The sequence below is a fragment of the Erithacus rubecula genome (assembly GCF_903797595.1).
Source record: "Erithacus rubecula genome assembly, contig: scaffold_550_arrow_ctg1, whole genome shotgun sequence".
NCBI classification, from domain to species: domain Eukaryota; kingdom Metazoa; phylum Chordata; class Aves; order Passeriformes; family Muscicapidae; genus Erithacus; species Erithacus rubecula.
The window spans coordinates 10,626-32,296 of NW_027635788.1; the positions used below are offsets into that span (position 1 = coordinate 10,626).

Consider the following 21,671-nt stretch of genomic DNA (forward strand, 5'->3'; position numbering starts at 1 on the left):
TAGCAAGCGAGGTATAACGCTGGGATGGATACTATATAGCAATAAGTATAAGGGAAGTAGGAGCAGCGGAATAGCACGTATGTTTTTTGGCTAGAAATTCAGTAAGCGTTATTATCTCACACTTGCAATAACCAATAATAAGAGAAGGCGTACATAGTAAAAACCAATAAGATTGTACTAATATGAATAATGCTGATTTATGCTATTTTGGGCTATAAAACTGTCTGATGCTCTCAATAAAGTTGGATTGTGCTTTATCAATCACATTGATTGTCTGGCTGATTCCCTCGCTATTCCTCCACGAGCAGCTCCGCACCCCCGCAGTGGCGCCCGAACAAGTGGCTTCCGACCCTAAGGCCTTCTAACCACACGGCTCGTTCCACCGCACCACTGGAGGTAAGCGAGTGGAGAAGCTCCAAGTTGCAGCGCTTGGAGGGCAAAGATTCCTGTATGCTGGCATGCTGCTGGTTTCCGTGCCTGGGTTCTCCACATTCCGGAGGCTCACCATCCCGATTACGCCGCTGTACAGCGTTTCACACGACTGTGGTAAAGGCTGCAATGTAACATGCACATGCAAGTTAAGTTTTGATTCCTGAGCTGCCCCCTTCGTTAGTTTAAAAAACTAAAAAAAAAAAAAGGGGAAATTATGTCTAAGCAGACAGGACAAGCGGCTTTTAATTTATTTAAATGCTTTTTAGAAAAGCGAAAAGTGGAAATAGATTATAAGAAGGACTTATTAAAGGTATTAGACTATGCTAGGGAGAAAGGATTTTTTATTGCTCCTGAGGAGCTTTTTACAGTTGAGGAGTAGAAAAACAAGGAGATTGTTTAGCTTGGGAGGTCATTCGGAAAGATAAGACAGCTAAAAGGCTAGTTCAGCCTTGGCAGGCTATCTTTAACTCTTTAGAAGCATATCAGGCTGAGAAAAAAATTGCTGCTGTTGCATCCATACTTTTAGATGGCAAACCTCTTGCTGCAGAGCGAGCTGCACAAGCTGGTATGTATGTTTATGGAGAAAATAATCTTCCAGATCCACCAACTCTGTCACAATTTACAATGCCACAAAAATCTGTTTCTAACGCAGCTGTTCAGTATCCTTCCGTAGCAGAACCCTCTGCCTCTCCCATGGACATAACAAAACAGCAAACTGAGCAAGTTTCAGATAAGGAAGTTGAGGAAAAAGCAAAGATAAAAGTAGAAATTGAGTCTAGACATTAGAATAAAATCATGGGGGAAGCAATAGCAGCTGGGGACCAAAATTTTGTTGCAAAATTACAGGGAGACTCAATAGTTAAACAGCAGGCATTTCCGGTTACATATTCTCCTACTGCAGAAGGCATGCAGGTAACAATAGCTCCTTTGGATTGGAAGTTGTTAATGCAATTACATAGTACAGTAAATGAGGCAGGAATACATGGGGAGCCTACAAAACGTGCTTAATTATATTTGGGGTTCAGGACTATTGTTACAAGAGGACATGAAAAATGTTTTTAAACTAATTATGACACAATCACAGTTTATGCTATGGCAGGCTCATTTTCAAGCTTTATGTGAAGAAGCTGCATGTATTCAAAGGGCACCTAATGACCCACTTAGGGGAGTCACAATGGACAGATTTATGGGAATAGGTCAATTTGCCAGGATAGACGCCCAAGCATTATTGGGCCCAGATATAGTAAAGGAGGCAATGCGATTAGCTAGGGCTGCATATGATTTAGTTATGTAAGGGAAATTAATCCACAAACACCAGAGGTTTATGTCCAAAAAGGAGACAGAGGAGTCCTTTTTGCTTTATTCGAATAAAGGGAGAGGCCATGGGGCATTCCCCTGGCATCTCTCGAATTTTTGGAGGACGCAGCCTCCCTTTTTATCCTATTTTCCCGGCCGCTTTTCCCTCTCTCTTTCCCCATTGGCTGAGGTACTCGAGAGGCACAGACTTCCCGGAACGCCTGACACCTGACATTCCCCTGTAATGTATAACCCTCCCTTTTAATTTTTAGTTCTTGTAGAATTCAGTTTTCCCCCTCCCCGTTGCTTCTTTCATCTTCTGTTACCCAATTTTATTTACCAGCAAACCTACAGTTTGTTTGTAAAGGCAAATCTCTTTATCCATTCATCAATCAGTGTAATCCCTCCCATTGTTTCTTTTATCTATAGGTGCTAACTTTACCTACCAACAGATCTACAGTTTGTTTGTAAAGACAAATGTAACATTCCTCTCAATCCCTCCTCTTTTATTTTTAGTAATTGTCTTTACAAACTTTAGCTATCATTGTCTTAATTTCTTGTTCTTGTGTCCTTTTTGGTTTTGCAATTATTTGCAATGACATCAATTTCTGTCCTTTTGTAGCCATCTCTGGGACAGTAGGCATGGCTATAACTTGCATCCCCTTGATCACATGTTGAATAAGTTGTATTAAGCAAGGGATCATGCATGGTAAAAGAGTAGAGTTGCTACAGCACATAAGAAAAAAAGCAGTTGTTTAACCCACAGTCCACCAGGTAGCCATGAAAACATGTCCCATTCCCATCCTTTCCATGTTTGGACAGGTACATGAGCTAACTTTCTTATTCCTTTTGCTATTAGTTTCACCACTTTTCTATTCTCATTTATTTGCAAACAGCAGTTTGAGTCATTTAATTTGCCACACACGCCCCCTTCTTTTGCTAATAAGTAGTCTAATACCATCCGGTGTTGAAATATTGCATTTCTCATCTGAGTACATTGGTCAGCAAGAAGGTCAAGAGCTGTAGCTGTCTGGTTACTTACTATTTCAAAAACAGCTTGTAAACTAATCCGATTTGAATTATAAATGGTTTCTCTGGCACCTGATATTAATTCACTAGGATTCCAAGTGGCTGGGCCATAGTGTTGTATGATTCGTTCAGGTGGCCACTCATCATTACTCCACTTTTGGGTGCTCCCCCCAGCCAAGGATACATCCATTGACCGCTTTTCCCTGATTAGATCATCATATACCTTGATTCCTAACTGGTTTCCCTGAACTTGTGGTAGCAAAAAGAACAGTGGTCTGATATACCCCACATAACATATTCCTGACCAGTTTGGGGGTAACCTGCGATAGGCATATTGGCCACAAATCCAGTAATGCCCCTTTAAAGCCCACGTCCCGTTGGCAAAGGGACCTTCCCAATTTTCATGATCTACCGGGGGGTCAAAATACAGCTTACTTCCTGGGTCTAGTGATCCCCCAAGAATAGTTGCCCCACCATAAGAATCACAGTATTTGCACTTCCATGCTCCCACATGAGGTTTCCAGCTGCAGTTACATCCCAGATCTGTTTTATTAGATTGGGACCGGAACCTGCTAAAAAGAGTTTGAGTTCCATTCCGGTGTTGCCATTTCCACTGATAGTCACGAACAACATGTGTCCTACTTGTGGAATTATCTCAGGGGCAGCTTAAAAATAAGGAGTCAAAAAACTTATCCCTCTCCACTGCTTTACAGCCTTCCAAATCTTTCTGGTAAGTATGGTAGGAACACTTTACCCAACTACCATTTGAGAGCTTAACATGAGTTTGATTCCATCTGCCCTGATATCTGGAACAATCATAAGGAAGGCATTTGGGGGTCCAACAATCTAAACCCAAAGATAAAGTCCAGTTACAAACACTTTTCCCCACGTATATGCTTCCTGTTCTATTTAGACAGTAAGTGTCTCTTTCAGAAGAATGAAGCCGCCATGGACTTCCTTCTTCATACCAGAATCCTGTTCCATTATGGACTTCACTCAGGGTGCTAACCCACCATTTAGGTTCGACTGGGCTGGCCACCCATGGCCAGTTTTCAGATCCTCCTGGCCCCTCACAGACCCAGCAATTGCTAAGGTTAAAGGTTTTTGCTACTTCTTCTCCTAAGGTTAAAAACTTATTTTCCCATTCCTGGCCCCATCCTAACTGACAGTATAAAGTTAAGATCACTAAGAGAAACATTCTAACTGGGTTATGTAATTCCCTAACCTAATTTTTACTTTCACGTTGTCTTCTGCACCTGTGGTGAGTGAAGGCACAGAAACAGCTTAATATAAAGGAAAACAGTGACAGCAAAGGGCTGGCCCCCCCAGTGACTGGAGATTCGAGAGGTGGGATGCTCACACAAACTTATTTCAGCAGGCAGTCCGTGGGTAGGCACACGAGGCTTCCCTCGATGTCGACGCACTTGCTACTGCTCCAGTCCGCCCCTGCGGAGTGTCAGTTAAGGCTTCCAGTCCTTCTCCTCCAGCTGAGATGTCCAAATCTCTGGGGCCTTAGAGACCTTGACCCGAGTGTGATGGGTCCACCCGTGTTCAGCTGTCTTGATGGCTGTTTCTGTGGTCAGCAACACCTGGAAAAGTCCACGCCACTTCACCACCAGCGGTGCTTCTTTATACTCCTTAACTAGGACCCAATCTCCTGGCTGGATGTTGTGAACAGCAAAGTTCAAAGCCAGGGTCTGTGCCAGCTGAGCCTCCTGTCGAAGAGATTTCACAAGAGACAGTACCCGAGACACATAATGTTTTAACTACACATCACTTATCTCTATCCCCCCACTAGGCTGAGAGTTGCAAGGATAAGGAATTCCAAACATTAACTCAAAGGGAGATAATTGAATATCTTCCCTGGGTCTGGCCCTCATTCTTGCCAAAGCCAGGGGCAGGAGCCGTACCCATGGCATCTTGGTTTCTATCACCAGCTTCAGAAGGTGTTTTTTTATTTCTCCATTTATTTTTTTTTAAGCCGACCCGAACTTTGGGGGTGCCAGGGGGTGTGCAGGTTCCATTGTATCCCTAAAGCAGCCATAACTCCTTGAAGAATTTTTCCTGTAAAATGAGTTCCCCTATCTGAGTCTATTGCTTCCACAATTCCATATTTTGGAATTAGTTGTTCCAGAAATACTTTAACAACTGATCCTGTAGTTGCTGAAACAGTAGGGAATGCTTCTGGCCAGCCTGTTAATTAACATACTATTACCAGAAGATATTTAAACCTTGCCACTCGGGGCATTTCAGTAAAATCCACCTGACATCTCTGGAAGGGACGTACAGCCCAAGGCCTCCCTCCCCTGGCAAGTTTCTTTGTAACCTTGTTATTTGTTTTAGCACAAGTCAAACAACCCTCAATAGCTCGTTTTGCCAAGTTAAAAAGACCCACAGCAGCATACATTTTTAGGAAGGCTTCTGCCAGCCCTCGAGAGCCCCAATGACTCCTTTCATGAAGTTGTTTTAACAATTGTAAGGCCAGAGCTTTTGGGATCCACTGCCTCCCATCCCTTGTAAACCAATCGTTTCCTCTTTCCTCTGCCCCACTCCCCCTAATTATCTCGAGTTCCTCTGGTGGGAAAGACAGACTCTCTGGCAGCGGTGCAGCCACCGGGAGCAAGGGGAGGATCCCAGAAACCTCTGGCAACAATGCAGCTCTCCGAGCCTCCCCATCAGCCAATCGGCCTCCCATTGCCCCCCCCCGAGCACCCTGCCTGATGCCCCTCAATGTGGACCACTGCCACCCCCTTTGGCAAACTCACCACCCCCAATAGGCGAGAAACCAAGTTTTCATGGGCCAACGTCTCTCCCCTAGAATTTAACAAACCTCGTTCTTCCCACAGTTTCCCAAAAGCATGTATCACCCCATAAGCATATTTAGAATCGGTAAAAACATTCACTGTCTTATCCCGGTATAACTCACAGGCTCTAATCAGCGCATACAGTTCAGCTGTCTGGGCTGACCAGGTGGGCGGTAACCTCTCCCCTTCCTTTAATTGTTTGCCATTCACGATAGAGTATCCTGTAAAACGCTTCCCGTTTATTACTCTTGACGACCCATCTATGAACACATTCTCTCCCTCAGGCCAGGGATTATCTCTCAAATCTTCCCTAGCTCTAGTCTGGAGATCTATAACCTGGATACAATCATGGCTTTCCTCCTGTCTCCCCCTTTCTTCGGGGCCATTCAAACAGGAGGCTGGATTAAAATTTTCCCCATTTTTAAATTCTAAATCCTCCTGTTCCATTAAACAAGATTCATATTCTAATAATCGAGCACTCGTCATCCACATAGAGACTCTCTCAGTTAACAAAGCTTTAATCTGGTGCTAAACTTTTTACAATCACATACCCTCCCCTTGTCAGCCCCTATCAGAGCTGTGGTCACAGTTTCTGCAGACAATGGAGCCAGCCTCTGGCCACTGGGTTAACAACTCAGAAAAACAGGCGACAGGCTTCTGTGTTCCTTATTCTCTTACACGAAAATTCCTTTAGCATGACCCAGCTCAACACCCACATGTAGTTGAAATTCCTTTTCTGCGTCCAGAAGAGCCAAGACCAGAGCACCAACTAATCCATCCCTCAATTTTCCAAAGCACTGCTCCACTTCTGGTGTCCACATCACAACACCAGGACCGCTCTGGGTTAAAAAGTTACACAAAGGTCTAGCCACAACAGAAAAATCCTCGATCCAAGCTCCACCGTCCCCCACCAACTCCAAAAATTTCCGCAACTCCTTGTCAGTCTGGGGCAAAAATCCCCTGCATTCCTTCTGGACTAACACACTGCAACTCCTCAGTCAGAAGGTGTCCCAAATATCTGACTCTCTCCTCAACCACCTCTTTCTGCTCCCCCTATAACAGCAAATCATCTACATATTGCAACAGCTTAACTCCTGAGGGTGGAGTAAACTCTTAATATTTTCTGCAAAGCTTGCCTAAACAAACTTCGTATATCTCTGCAGCTGCATTTCAGCATAAATCTTACCAGACATTTAACATAAAGATATTACAGACAGTAACACAGACTCTGTATTACATCTTTTTTTTTTTTTTTTTTTTTTTTTTTTTTTACTCTTGTTACTTTTCACAAAACTAATTTGCTTTCCCATTCTAGTCATCAAATCTCTTCCCAGTAAATTACAGTCACAATGAGGAGCAATCAGAAACTCATGCTTTTTAAACCCCTCCCACACATTTAGCAAATTCCCATGCCTTTCCCTGTATTACTTGTATTTTCCAGCAAAACTCACAAAATCCTTAAAACAGAATCCTAATCTCTTCACGTACAATCTGCATTTCCCATATATTCCTTTATTCTCGTTCTCCCTTTCTTTATCACACACGGTATACCAGAGTCAGTTTGCGTCCTGTCACAGTGCAAACACAGCTCCTCCCCCACCGATGCTCCCAGCGAGCACGGCCCGCAGCATCGCAGGCGGCTGGGCACCCCAAACCTTACGGGGCCGAGGCACCCCGAGCCTCACGGGGGCCAGTGGACACTGCTGGCCCTGCCCGGGGCTGGCGGGGTCAGGCACAGCCCCGCACTGAGCCCCGGCAGCCCCACAGCCCCCAGCCCGTGTTCCTGATCCCGCAGCTCCGTGCTCGGACCTGCTGCTCATTGCCTCACCCATACCTATCACACACTCCTCCTCAATTCTCTTCCAACACACAAACACTCTCCATCCATCCGCCGCTGTCGAGACCCTCTCTCGACTCCCCTTTTTGCCCCCCAGGGCATGGACTATCGAGATCCCTTCTCGATTTCCCGTATTGCCCCCCCAGGGCATGGATTATCGAGACCCCTTCTCGACCTCACTTGTTGCCCCCCCCCCCAGGGCATCTATATAACATGGCCTTATAAGCCTCTTTGACAACTTATACTCTGGCCACACAAAATAACAATATTTTATCATAATTCCCATAGTTACTTCCGGGTGAATATACAATCTGTCCCAAGACCTCAGCATTCTCCCCAAGGGACTCTCCGGGGGTATTATGGGATCCTTTTTGCAGCGTTCCTTTCCCGGCTTCACCCTTCCAACCCTCCATGGGTTCCCCGTTTCACCTGTGCTGCCCTCCATGGGCGCCCTCCCAGGTGTACCTGTGCTACCCTCCATGGGTTTCCCTGTTTCACCTGTGCTGCCCTCCATGGGTTTCTCTGTTTCACCTGTGCTGCCCTCCATGGGCGCCCTGTTTCACCTGTGCTGCCCTCCATAGGCGCCCTCCCAGGTGTACCTCTTCCCCGAGGATCCCATTTTACTCACCGGTGAGATTTTCAGTGGTCCTTCCCTGCGGACTCTTCACGGACCCCCCTGGTCCGCCACTCGTCTGTCTCCTGGACAGTCTCGGGAACCCAATCGATCGCCCAGTGCCAGCTGGCACCCGGGGAGCTGATCACCGAAACTGGGTGAGGCGCGCCTTCAGCTCCACCGCTGCCTGCTGCCCCGGACGGTGGAAATATCCCGGACACGAGCCCCCAATTTGTAAGGGAAATTAACCCACAAACACCAGAGGTTTATGTCCAAAAAGGAGACAGAGGAGTCCTTTTTGCTTTATTCGAATAAAGGGAGAGGCCATGGGGCATTCCCCTGGGATCTCTCGAATTTTGGAGGACGCAGCCTCCCTTTTTATCCTATTTTCCCGGCCGCTTTTCCCTCTCTCTTTCCCCATTGGCTGAGGTACTCGAGAGGCACAGACTTCCTGGAACGCCTGACACCTGACATTCCCCTCTAATGTATAACCCTCCCTTTTAATTTTTAATTCTTGTAGAATTCAGTTTTCCCCCTCCCCGTTGCTTCTTTCATCTTCTGTTACCCAATTTTATTTACCAGCAAACCTACAGTTTGTTTGTAAAGGCAAATCTCTTTTTCCATTCATCAATCAGTGTAATCCCTCTCATTGTTTCTTTTATCTATAGGTGCTAACTTTACCTACCAACAGATCTACAGTTTGTTTGTAAAGACAAATGTAACATTTCTCTCACCTGTGTGTGGCAGCTATGTGCATCAAGGACGTGCTGTACTCTAACTTTTCACACTTCCCCTGTCCTGGCTTTGGCCCATGCCAACTGTGCCTCTCCAAACAATGCAGGGGCACAGCTTGTAGCTATACCTGTAGGGGAGGATGCCTTCTGTTCATGGCTGAGCTCTTTTGTCGATCAGCAAAGCAAAAGCTGCCCCTGCTGCTTGGTTGGGTGCAGATAGGAAGCCTCAGGTTTTCCCCAGCCATGGGGAGGAGTTACCTGACCTCTCCCCAACTCACAAATGTTTCTGTGATAAGCCACTCTGCCCTGGCTGCTGCTGCTCTGAGAGATCAGATTCAGGGTGGTGGAAGAGTTTTGTTTGGGAGATCAGATTTAGGATCACCTGCCACTTTTGCTGTCTTGCTGAACAATGCCAGCAGCAATTCTTCAAACAGGTTAATGCCTCATACAAACCCATTATTAGAAAAATGCAGAGGAAGCTCCTTAATACCCATGTAGTTTAGCAGAACTACTATAAATTTTGTTACATGAAACTTTCCTAAAGATGCTCTGTAAAAGCCCCTACCTTAGAGCCTGCACTCAGCTATAAATATCTTAATTTTCCTTCGGAAAAGATCATAGGATCATAACAAAAACACTTCTATTTTTTGGTGCAAATTTATTTCTGGCTGATTAATTAAGTTGGTTTTGTGTCTGTACTATTTATTATCCTTTAATTTGGATACTTCTCCATCCTTTCAAATACTGCTCTTAATGTGTTTATAAAAGCTTATTATATTCCTTTTCTAGTATAAGCAGATAAAAGTAATTTAACTTGTATCATAAGGCATTTTAAGCATTCTCAAAATTCTCCATTCTCATAATCATTGTGCTAGGGATTCTTTGAGTCTGTTCCCATTTCAATTCCTCTTTCTTAAGCATAAGTGAAGAGATAGCTTGCCTTTATAGAGGATTTTCTCTTTTCCTTACATCACTGTGAAGTGAAATGCTTCTTTTCTCTCAACTACTGTTGTGCTCTTTCTTCTTCTTTTTCCCTCTTTTTTAATGCTATTTTGACTTCTGCTTCTGTGTCCCTAATGATATATCCTATTCTGCTCCCTCTCTTTTTAATGCAAGGCATAAGCAAAGCATCTTATTTTGGGAAAATACTGCTGTAAAAGTAAGAAAAGAAAAAGAAAAAATATATCAAAGTAATGCTTATTTTGTATCATACCTGCAGTGACAGAATTAGGACAAAACTGAACAATTTCAAGCTTTTTTCACATTTTCAAAGTAACCTGAAGCATTTTGTTTTGGCATGGAACATCTAATGAGTATCGTCATGGTAACTTTTTGAAGAGGCTACATCCCATGTTGTTTAGTTTTACTGGTATCACTTCAATGCAGTGATAATAAAAATAGTGAAAAGTCTACCCTCATTGCAAAACTTGAATCACTTTGAATGATTCATGATGGAATCTGGAAATAGATTCTTTGCTTGCTGATCTGCACATGTTTCCACTGAGAAGAGCAATGGGCTAGATGTGGGTGTTGTCCTCAGCTGCATGGGGGTCTAGATGGTCTCCCAGTTTTGAGTCTGTGAGTGTTAACAATTAACACTCATCAATCAAATTAATAATAATAAAAAAAAAATTAACAAACCTTCGTGTAACTGCAGAAGGTCTAGTGTAATAACAGGATTAAGATTTTGTGTTTTATCATAGAAGAAAGTGTCCTGGTGGCAATTTAGCCCACATCTAATATCAGAAACACAGAGGCAGAACAAGAAAGGTCAGAATCATTCCTGATTTCTGACTGAGCTCAGTTTACAGGCAAATTGGCCCAAGCGGGAGGTGGCATGGAAGGAAGTGTGGTCAGAAATGACAAAAGCAGCAGATGGATTGTGGAAAGAGGCAGAGGTGTGCCTGTATTTTGACAGGTATGAATTTATATGTTTTGAAAGGTATCAGCCTACTAACTTTGATAAAAGCCTTGGAGACATTAAGTACAGAGTGGGAAAGTATAAAGGTCATTGGCTTGCATCAAATGAGATATGCTTAAATGTCATACCCAGATTTTTGCAAAAAATTCGAGGATGAATTTAAAGCTCCACTGATTTTTCTGATCAGTAATTTTATATGATGGGCAATTATAAGAAGGTGTGAAGGACATCAGCTACGTACTTCAAAATTCAGGTGCACATGATGTCATACACTCCCAGAAATTGGATGGAAATTGATTACTTGCACAGATTTGCAGGGTTGTGTCTTCATGCAAATTAAAGTTTCATATCAGGTTTGTGCAAATATGGACAATGTTGCCATCAGGCATTGTATCATCATCACAGAATTGTTTTGCAGGCTTCTTTTATCCTGTTTCATGATATCAAAGATTTCTTTGATAGTTCAGAGCTAATACTAAAGCAACATTAATTTGTATTCCTTTTCTTGAGGATAAGACTATACTTGCTATAATCTAAAAATATTTAAAATGTCTAGAGCTCAAATTCTGTGCTGTAACTGTCTTGTTTTATCCCTGGCAGGTGTAAGTTTTAAAATTTATTACCTACTTCAGGCTCAGATGATGTCAGCTGGGGATTATTGTATATATGAATGTCAATAACAGATTGGGTTTTATGGGTGTGTTTGTCTGACAGGCTAGGTAAAATTAAAAGAAAAAAATGGGGCTTTGGTAATTGTTGGTAATAAAGAAGAGTTAGAGTCTAGTTCAGCATGATACTGAAGTAGGTGCTTAATTTCAAGCATGTAAGAAGCTCCATAAAACTTGATTGCATGAATAAGTGTTTAAAAGAGCAGTCCCTGAAAGGCTTTTAATGTTCAGGGCATAGTGTGCAAGAGCACAAGCTTCTCATAACCTGTCCTATTTGGACTGAAAATTGATCAATGAATGTTTTACATCCATGCCCACATGTTGTGAAAACGCAGCTGAAAGTGGCCTTAGAAAATAAAAATAATGCCTGAAATGAAGGGGAGAAGGGAATATCAGTCTTTGCCAGAAGTGTTTAGTTTGGACTTCATAACTCACTGTAAGAGGGGGAAAAAATGAATACATGTCTGTTGTCAAAACCAGTTTGATTGTTTCCTTATGGAATTTAAATGCCTTTAAACAATTCTTCAGCATTTAACTGCATGCAGATCCTATGAAGTGAAGTACTGGAGCACTGAATTTTAGTGCATTCAGTGATTTTTTGTAACTTCATGATGTAGACTTACCTGGAGACCTAAAATAAGAACATAGTGCAGATTAGTCTCAACAACTAGTCAAGGGATGAACGCTTGGAGAACCTGCCTGTAGATTTCTGAAAGCAATTGTAAATATTCTAGATGTATAGATGGAATAGAAAAACATCCTGATTACAGAACTAGTAATATGTAATCTCTGCAAAAGTTAGGTTGGAAAGCAAAGAATAGATAAGAAAATGGAAACTGAGGTAAGAAAAAAGAGCTACATAGATTCCATGAAAACTGTCTGAAAAAATGTTGGTAACAAGTCACAGTATGTCAGAGGTTTGTCCATAATCTGTCTCATAACAAAGAAATGTCACAGGATGACACCTTTGAGACTTCCATGTAAATTACTGTAATCATTTATTCAATACCTTAGTATAAAATTCTACTTTCTCTTGCATAGGATGAAATGAAATTCAATTAATTTTATCCACTGATGTACAGAAATTATGGGGAAATCTGTGTTTCCCATGTGACATTGAGGCTATGCAGTGCTTTCTATGTTACATGAAGTGTATTAACTAATGGGAGAATTACTGAAAGAAAATATGGTCACATTACATAGTGCAGATAAATTACTCCAATCTCTTACATGTATTACTTCAAAGCATCTGAAGTGGTATTCCTGCTCCTTGTTAATTGAATACTCAGACCCTGTTGCTTTTGAACATCTGATTTTCTTATCAACCTCAAGTATCAATTTTCCTGGAGAACTAGGGCAGAAATGTGTCAGCAGCTAGAATATTTTTATTTCCACTTTTTCTTCTGCTTTTGCTTAAGAAATTCCATAGGGGAACTTCGACATTTTGTTTTCCATCTTATCTGATCAAAATATATTTTTGTGTGTCTGTATGGTTTGGAAAATAGGAACTAGAACAACAGAAAGAATTACAGTTGTAATTTCCTTCATTCATACTGTGGGTTTCAATCACTTAGTTGAACTTTTTTCTGTTAATGGGACAAGGATAGGCTGATCATGTAGGTAGTGATCAAATCCCATAATGACAATGGAGAAATATCTTGCTGACCACTAAAAGCTGAAATTTCCCTTCCATTTTGAATAGGGAATGACATATTTGAAAAAAACTGAAATATATTTGAAAAGATTGAAATGCAAATATCAAGTGTCTTGTTAAAAGATCAGGGGCTGTGGGATAAATTACTGTGAAACACAAGTATATAAGCCTTGTGATTTCAAGTTGGAAACATCCAATGTGACATCAATCAGGCAATGACTACACTGAATACACCTGGGAGGTGGCATAAATGTCTGCACAAAATATGTTTAATCTAGTCTTGGCCCCTGGGTTTGGCCTGGAGAGCATGATGACACTTTCTTTTCCCTCTCTGTGCCAGGCATGGTGCTTACCATCTCTCTCACCTGTGTTGCTGACTGTGAAGTCCTCCTCCCTTGCCCAAGTTCCAGGCTCAGGTATTAAGCAATGACCCTCAGCTCTTCCAGGAACCCTGGTTAGGGATTCTGTAGCTGAGTCTTAGGGGTTCAGTGCAGTGCAGGAAGAGCTGAGGGTTAAACAGTACAAATGGCATACAAATACAGCTATAATGAGTAACAGTGGCTAGCTGAATGTAGGCTGGAGAGAAATAAAGCATATAATATGTACTGTATAATTAATTAGTATTCCAGACAGAGTCTGCAAACAGATTTTATAAAATGGGAGCACTACATAATTAATAGGTTTGTGTATCATACTGAAGAGTTGATTCATTGCTAGAAATAGGGGCATTTCATCAATCTCTTGAATACCCTGGGATGTGCTTATCAGAATTTTCCAGGTTTAAATGAGGAAAAAAGGGTGCTGCAGCCTGCACAAATATATTCCTGTGTCACTACTTCTGGAAATGAAGGAGAAGCCAGGACAAGATCTTACATTTTTCATACAAAGTATACATGGAGTATGGGATGCCTGATTAGATAGAAGTGCATGTGCACACATTCACACATGTAAACACATGGGCAGGGTTTCTATGGATTTGCAGAGCAAAGCACAGAGCTTCTGGCTTGCCTGTGGCCTTCCCTAAAGCCTGCTGGCTCCATGCCATAGGTGCAGTGTCTTTCTTGCATGGTGCACTGTCACTCTGCCATTTAGAGTAGGGCTACTTTTGTTGCCCGATGCCCCAAACAGAACACAAACTAACAGAGTTAGTTTATGCGGTGCTTTATTCAGGGCCCGGGGAACCTGCGGACTAGCGTCCAAAGTCAGGATCCCACAGCTCCCTTTTTCCATCAGGTTTTTATACCTTTTTACAAAGTGGTCTACGTGCAGAAATACACATTCTTCAAAACAATACAGATACATAAATCTTGCAGGTATCATTCCTAAAAGTTATAAATTCTGCATGCTTGTCTACTTAGAACTATAGGCTACCCCCCTTAATCCCCCTTGTATGTTTGCCCACCACCAGAACCCTTTATTTATTATTATTATACTTTAGCCTTATCTTGAAAGTTTCTAGATGTCCTATATGCCCTACTAAATCCTTTGATTATTGTTTTCACAGTTCTAAATGTTCTATATGCTCTACTAATTCTTTTCACTATTGTTTCACAAGGTAGGTTCTCAGGGCCTGTCCGAAAACTGCAGTTTTCTAAGCCTTAGCATGACTACTACTATATCTACATTAGTCCTTTTTCTCGTTATTTCGGTATCAACTCCCCCCTTTTGAGCATTCTTCAGATTTTCTGCAAGGATGCTCAATTCTTCAAGTTGTGGTTTCTATGTAGAACGGTGAGTCTTCTTTTCGAGTTGGCAGGATTACTTCTTTCCGGGTCAGTGCTCTCATGACACGTCGAGTATTAGTTCCTTCTCTGGCAATCATTCCTAAAAGACATCTATACATAATCATGCATACTACAATAATTAATACAATCATTATTACATATTGTACAATTGATGATATCCAACCAGAGACTTGGATTCCTAGGGAGCTAAACAGTGCTCCTACCCAGTTATGTTCAGCTTCTTCCTGGACTTCATGCACTTTTGTTTCAATTTGTTCCAATTGACTTATGTCCTTTTCTACTTCTTCTGTGACATTTGGGATATGTATGCAGCAATGATCAACCTTTCCTTGGAGGTATCCACAGACTCCATGTTCTTTTAATAAAAGCAAATCTAATGCCATTCTATTTTGGATTGTCATTCTTGTTGTTGCCTGCAATTGTAAATTTAGATCCTTAAATCCTTTCTTTGTAACGGTAGCTAACCTCTCAGTTTGTCCTAGTAATTTGTACAGCATCTCCCGGTTTCTATATGTAGAAATTGGTGCAAACAAGGATTCCAATACCCACCCAAATTTAACTCCTGATGAGGGTTCATGCCATTCATCTTCATTTCCCTGTCCTAGTTCTTCTGCTACCTTATTTATTTCTCTCTTTGCTCGTGACTGCATCTCTTTCTTCGTTAATTTAGACTGTTTCCAAAAAGGACATAATGTGGGAACCCCTAAGGTAATTTGTGTTACAGGCCCGTCTAATGGCAAATGTGTTGTCCATTGTCCATGTCCCATAATCCATACTAAATTTCCTGGACTCCTGATAGTTGTATCCTTACAGCTCAAAGTTTTACCCTTCTGGTCCTGCGGGAAAGCACTTCCTGGAATTGTATGGTTAAGTTTTCTACACTCACAACCCCATTTTATAAGCATTCTGACCGGTGCCAAACTAATTTGATTCTCTGGAGTGTCACAGGTGAGAATTTGGGTGCAGTTCCAATTTTCTTTTGTGGCGCTCAAAGTTTTTGTAGATGTGCTGGTTTGAGATACTTCTGTGTGAGTGGCATTTCTGCTTCCCGTCCATTGGACACACCAATTAACTTGTCCAATGTAACTATAATGTTCTAATATGCTGGGGCCCCATACCGTTTTCCAACTGTCCCACGAGGATTCCTGCCGGGATGAGTTCTGGCATATCATTTCATAATAGCTTTCATTTTTAGGTATTCTTTTCTTTTGCCAATGTGGTAGAAAACATTCCCACTTAGCATCTTCAGGTTTTACTTTTCCCCCTGTCGCTAATTGAATTCCCCAATCCCTAATTTGTCCTAACCTTCCATGGCTAATTAGACAATCCTTATAGGTTAATATTCTTAATGTTTCTCCAACCTTTTCCCATTTTACTTCAATTTCGATTTTATTTCGTAATTTTAATTCACAACTTCCATTCTTACCTCTTTTTATTAGGGGTAAATTTCCTACTGGAATCACTCCCCAAGGGATTGGTTCCCCTGCAGCTTGTGGCAGAGGTAAACATGCCGTTATTTTTGATACGTTTTGTATTTGTCCAAAATCTCGAATTAACCCTACTACTAAATTTTGTTGTTCCTGGTTTCTCTGTAGTGCCAGGCTTGTATCTCTCAATCCATTCCACATATTTACTCGTGCACTGACTGGTATTACCTGCACCGAGTACCCCCTTCGGGTTTTATTTTCCTTTAAAATACCTACATTTATGTCCCCATAATCAAAGTTTTCTCTAATCCACACAATGCATGAGAATTGTCCTACCTGATCAGCTTGCATATGAGATATTGTCAATGTGGTGTTACCTCTTTGCTGTTCCATATCCCAAAATGTCACGATTCCTTCTGTAAATACTTCGTCTGTGGTGATTTGTCTCCAGGCTACCTTTACTTCTTTTAATCCAGCTCTCTGGTTGTCAGAAAACAAACAGGTTAAATTTATTCCCGCACCTTCTGGCACCATTACATCTGGCTCCGGAACTGTAATTTTAACAAATGCTTCTCCCACCTGCATTATACAGACTAATGTTAAAAGAACTAAGTCCTTGCCCTGAACACCAGCTTTGTTGCAGACAGAGGCTGTACTTCCCATCTTGACGGGACCTTCTTGATTCGAGTGTAGTGAATCCAGTTGTCGATCCCTTGGACTTTCACTGCCGTGTAGGTAGTCATGATCACTTGGTGAGGACCGCCCCATACTTCTTTCAAGGGTTCTGTATTCCAGTTCTTTACATATACTTGATCTCCTGGCTGGATGTCATGGACAGGATTTTCCAAGGGCAGAGGCCGGTTCCACTGCAACGCTCCCCGCAGCGCTGTAAGGACTTTATTTAAAGACAAAATGTAACTCAACAATACTTGATCTCCTACTAAGTGAGGGTCCCCTTTGTAAGTTGCAGCATGATATGGCTTGCCATACAAAATTTCGTATGGACTTACTCCTATCTTTTCTCTGGGTTTAATCCTGATTCTTAGCAAGGCTAGAGGTAGTGCCTGGGGCCACTGTATCTTTGCTTCCTGACAAATTTTCTTAATCTGCCCTTTTAATGTCTGATTCATCCGTTCTACCTGGCCACTAGATTGTGGTCTCCAGGGCGTATGGAGATCCCAGGCTATCCCTAATACTCTGGCTACCTCTTGGACTACTCCAGCTACAAAGTGAGGTCCCCTATCTGAGGACATTCCTAATGGGATCCCAAATCTAGGAATGATTTCTCGTAGTAAGGTTTTAATTACTTCCTTTGCCTGGTTAGTCCTGCACGGGAAAGCTTCCGGCCACCCTGAAAAAGTACACACATACACCAGTAAATAACGGTACCCTTGTGCTTTTGGTAGCTCTGAGAAATCTATTTGCCAATAGTCTCCTGGTTGCGGCCCTACTTGTAACTTTCCTAGTTGTATTTGCCTTCGTGTCACTGGGTTATTTTTAATACAGACAGGACACGTGGCGTTAATCCGTTTTGCCATTGTTAACATCTGGTTGGAAATCACCTCATGTTTTAAAAATTGTACCAATGCATCTGCTCCCCAATGGCACTTGTTATGTTCGATTTCTAAAATTGTTTTCATTACTTTTGTCGGCAGTAGAACCTGACCTACAGCTGTGACATACCATCCTTTTTCATTCTTCTGGGCCTGGAGAAATTGAGCAAGCTTCTCATCTTCATGTGTATACCATGGTTTCTGCTCAAGAAAAGAAGTTGCAGGGTTAATTCGCACTGGCAATAAAGCTAATTGTGTCCATACCTCTCGGGCAACCTGTTTGGCAACTCTGTCAGCCAACTGGTTTCCTTGGAACGCTTTTCCCTCTTCCTTTTGATGTCCTTTTACATGCATCACTGCCACTGCCTGAGGTTTATGCACTGCTTCCAATAGTGCTAATATTTGTTCTTTGTGCTTAATTTCTGATCCTTGAGAATTCAACAGTCCTCTTTCTTTCCATAGTGCTCCATGTACATGTATTACTCCAAAGGCGTATTTTGAATCAGTCCAAATGTTTACTCTTTTCCCTTGACTCAATTCTAAGGCTCTCACCAGAGCATGTATCTCGGCTTTCTGGGCTGAAGTTCCCGGGGTTAAAGCTTGAGCTTCTATTATTTGTGTCAAAGTCACTACTGCATATCCCGCATACCTGGTTCCGTTTTCCACAAAGCTGGATCCATCTGTAAACAGTTCCCATTCCGGATTCTCCAAAGGCTCGTCTTTCAGGTCCTTCCGGCTGGCATACACCTGTTCAATGATTTCTACGCAGTCATGTGTCAATTCGCCTCCTTCTTCCTGGCTGCTGCTCCTAAGAAATTCTGCTGGGTTGAGATGATTAGTTATTTTTAATTCAATGTCATCTTGTTCTCGGAGAAGTGCCTGGTATTGTAACATGCGGCTTGATGAGAGCCAATGCCCCCCCTTTTGTTCCAAAACCGCAATGACCATGTGGGGAACAAATACTTCCATCCTTTTCCCCAGAGTCAATTTTCTGGCTTCCCGAATTAGAAGCACTGTTGCTGCCACAGCTCTAAGACAACCTGGCCATCCGGCACTTACAGTGTCTAGCTGCTTTGAGAAGTACCCCACCGGGCGCTTCCATGAGCCCAGTTTTTGGGTGAGCACCCCTATTGCCAGTCTCTGTCTCTCATTTACGTATAGTTGAAAAGGTTTTGTAAGATCTGGCAATCCTAATGCTGGGGCTTCCTTTAAGGCTTGTTTCAGACTCTGGAATGCTTTTTCTTGAGTTTGTCCCCACTGAAACACAGGGCTTTTGGCTGCCTCATACAGGGGTTTTGCTTTTAGTCCAAATTCTGGGATCCACAAGCGGCACCACCCTACCATGCCCAAAAAGGATCTTAACTCTTGTGGATTTCGTGGTGTGGGTATGGTGCAAATTGCTTGTATTCGATTAACCCCCAACTTTCGCACCCCTTGTGAAATTTCGCAGCCTAGGTAAATTACTTGGGTTCTTACCAGCTGAGCTTTTTCTTTCGATACTCGGTATCCAGCTTGTCCCAGCATATTAAGTAATCCAATAGTGAGTCTGAGGCAAACATCCTTTTCTGTGGAGGCTATAAAGATGTCATCAACATATTGTAGGAGAACATATAAGAAAGGTGATTCTTTTACCTGAGTCGTCTTCCATTCTTCTAACTCTCGAGCCAATTGATTTCCAAAAATAGTTGGTGAGTTTTTGAATCCTTGTGGTAGACGCGTCCAGGTGAGCTGCTTCTTGCGTCCCGTGTCTGGGTTCTCCCACTCAAAGGCAAAGTATTTCCTACTTTCAAGTGCCAAGGGGATACAGAAAAATGCATCTTTCAAATCAATCACTGTGAACCACTTAAACCTTTCCGACACAGCTGTCAACAATGTATACGGATTAGCTACTACTGGGTGTATATCTTTAGTGATGTTATTAATTGCTCTTAAATCTTGAACTAATCTATACTTACCATTTGGCTTTCTGACTGGGAATATCGGAGTATTGAATTCTGACTCACATTCCTGTAAAATTCCCAAGCTAAGAAATTGTTCAATCATGGGTGCTATTCCTATTCGTGCTTCCAATTTCAAAGGATATTGTCTTACCCTTACTGGGGAGGCTCCTTCCTTTAGTTCTATTGCAACCGGTTGTGCTGCTTTTGATTTTCCAGGTACTCCTGTTTCCCATACCCATGGTACTACAGCTTGTTCTATTTCTTGTGGTATTTCTGCTGCTTCAACTTCTTTTACTACAAACAACTTAGCAATATTCTCCTCAGGAAATTCCAATCTTACTCTACCTTTTTCAAATATTATCTTTGCCTCTAACATTGACAATAGATCCCTCCCGAATAGCGATTCTGGGCTATTTGGCATATATAAAAATTGATGATCAAATTCTTTCCCCCCAAATTTTATATCTAATGGCCGCAAAAATGTTCGTTCCTCAACTTGTCCCGTAACCCCCACCACTTGGATAGTAGAATCACTCAAAGGTCCTAGCTTAGTGTTAACAGCTGAATATGATGCCCCCGTATCTACTCTAAATTCTAATGGTTCCCCATCTACTTCCATTATTACCTTTAAATCCTGGTCTAGTCAGCTCTGATTTTGGTAATTCCCCATCATGAGGGCTTGGGCGACACCTTGGGGATTTCCCGGGAAAGCACCTGTATTATTCATCAATCCCTGATTTCCATTCCCGCTGGCTATAATTCCTCCCCCAAAACCCATGCCTTGGTTGAGAGGACACTCATTTTTCCAATGTCCTCTATTTTTACATAGAGCACATTGATCTATCCCTAGTTGTATTCTCCCTCTTCCCATATTAAATTGACCCATAAGTCCTCCCGCACCCATTGGCATTCCCCCTTTTGCTATTCCCCTTCCCCCTCCTCGTCCACGTCCACGACTCCCCCCTCTCATATTATTTCCAGCCGCTTGCTGTAACACTGCCAACATAGTAGCCTGCTGTTTCCTGGCCGTTTCTTTTTCCCTATTATTATATACCTTCCATGCAACTTCCAACAGTTTATCTAAATTCCGAGTATCCTCTCCCTCCAGTTTTTGTAATTTCTTTCTAATATCTTCCTGAGACTGCCCCATAAAAATTAATGCTAGCTGTAATTTTCCCGATTCCCCTTCAACTTCTAAATTAGTGTATCTACGAGCTGTCTCCTTAAGCCGCTCTAAAAAGGTTGACGGAGACTCATTCTTTTCCTGCCTGACCGAATACAACTTAGACCAATTCAAAGTTTTTGGTATTCCATTCCGTATTCCTTCTGTTAGCAAATCCTGATAAGCTTTAAGTCTCCGAGAACCGCCCGTCGAGTTGGGATCCCACTCCGGATCTTCCCTAGGTACCAAATCATTTACTGTACCATCCACAAGCCGCAACCTAATCATTTCTCGTGCTTTCTCTGTCATAGCTTTAAACACCATTTCCTTTTCAGTAGAATCCATTATTGTGTCTAACAAAACTTGTAAATCATTCCAATCTGGGTTCTGAGTCTTAATTACCATTTTTACCACCCGCGCAGTTCGTTCAGGATCCTCCCGATACGCCCCCGCTGATTGTTTCCAAATTAGTAAATCATTCGGAGAGAAGGGAACTTTCACTATGACCCGTTCCCCCTGCGGCCCGACAGCTTCACGGAGCGGAACCATTAAATGAGCACCTTCTTCCTTTTTCTTCCTTTCCACCTCCCACCGCCCTCTCCGAGTTCTTTCACATAAGGGGGTCCGAGGTATATCAGTGGTTTCTATTTTTGCTTCCCGATCCCCCCTTTCTACCTCTGGCATACTTTCTCCACGTTCCTCCACCGGAGGGGCACTAGGGGCTATCAGCAAAGAAACATCCTCCTCAGGTTCCGAAAACCTAACCGAGCATTCCTTCTCTTTCTGCCAACCCTTACATCCATCACAATTCTGCTTTAATGTTTTCAAAACCATGATCCCACACTCCTTTTGCCAC

General features: G+C 42.4%; 1 protein-coding gene across 1 annotated transcript; it reads right to left on the minus strand.

The window, feature by feature from the left end:
• Positions 1 to 361: 361 nt before the first annotated feature.
• LOC306816383 (uncharacterized protein) lies at positions 362 to 18,842 on the minus strand (the record flags this gene model as incomplete). The annotated part of the gene is made up of 4 exons (XM_079332830.1): positions 18,363 to 18,842; positions 17,844 to 17,914; positions 17,090 to 17,511; positions 362 to 553 (listed from the first exon to the last, which is right to left on the minus strand). Exons 1-4 carry the CDS (start codon positions 18,680 to 18,682, stop codon positions 362 to 364), a joined length of 1,005 nt encoding a protein of 334 aa, XP_079188956.1. The 5' UTR covers positions 18,683 to 18,842.
• Between the last annotated feature and the right edge of the window lie 2,829 nt (positions 18,843 to 21,671).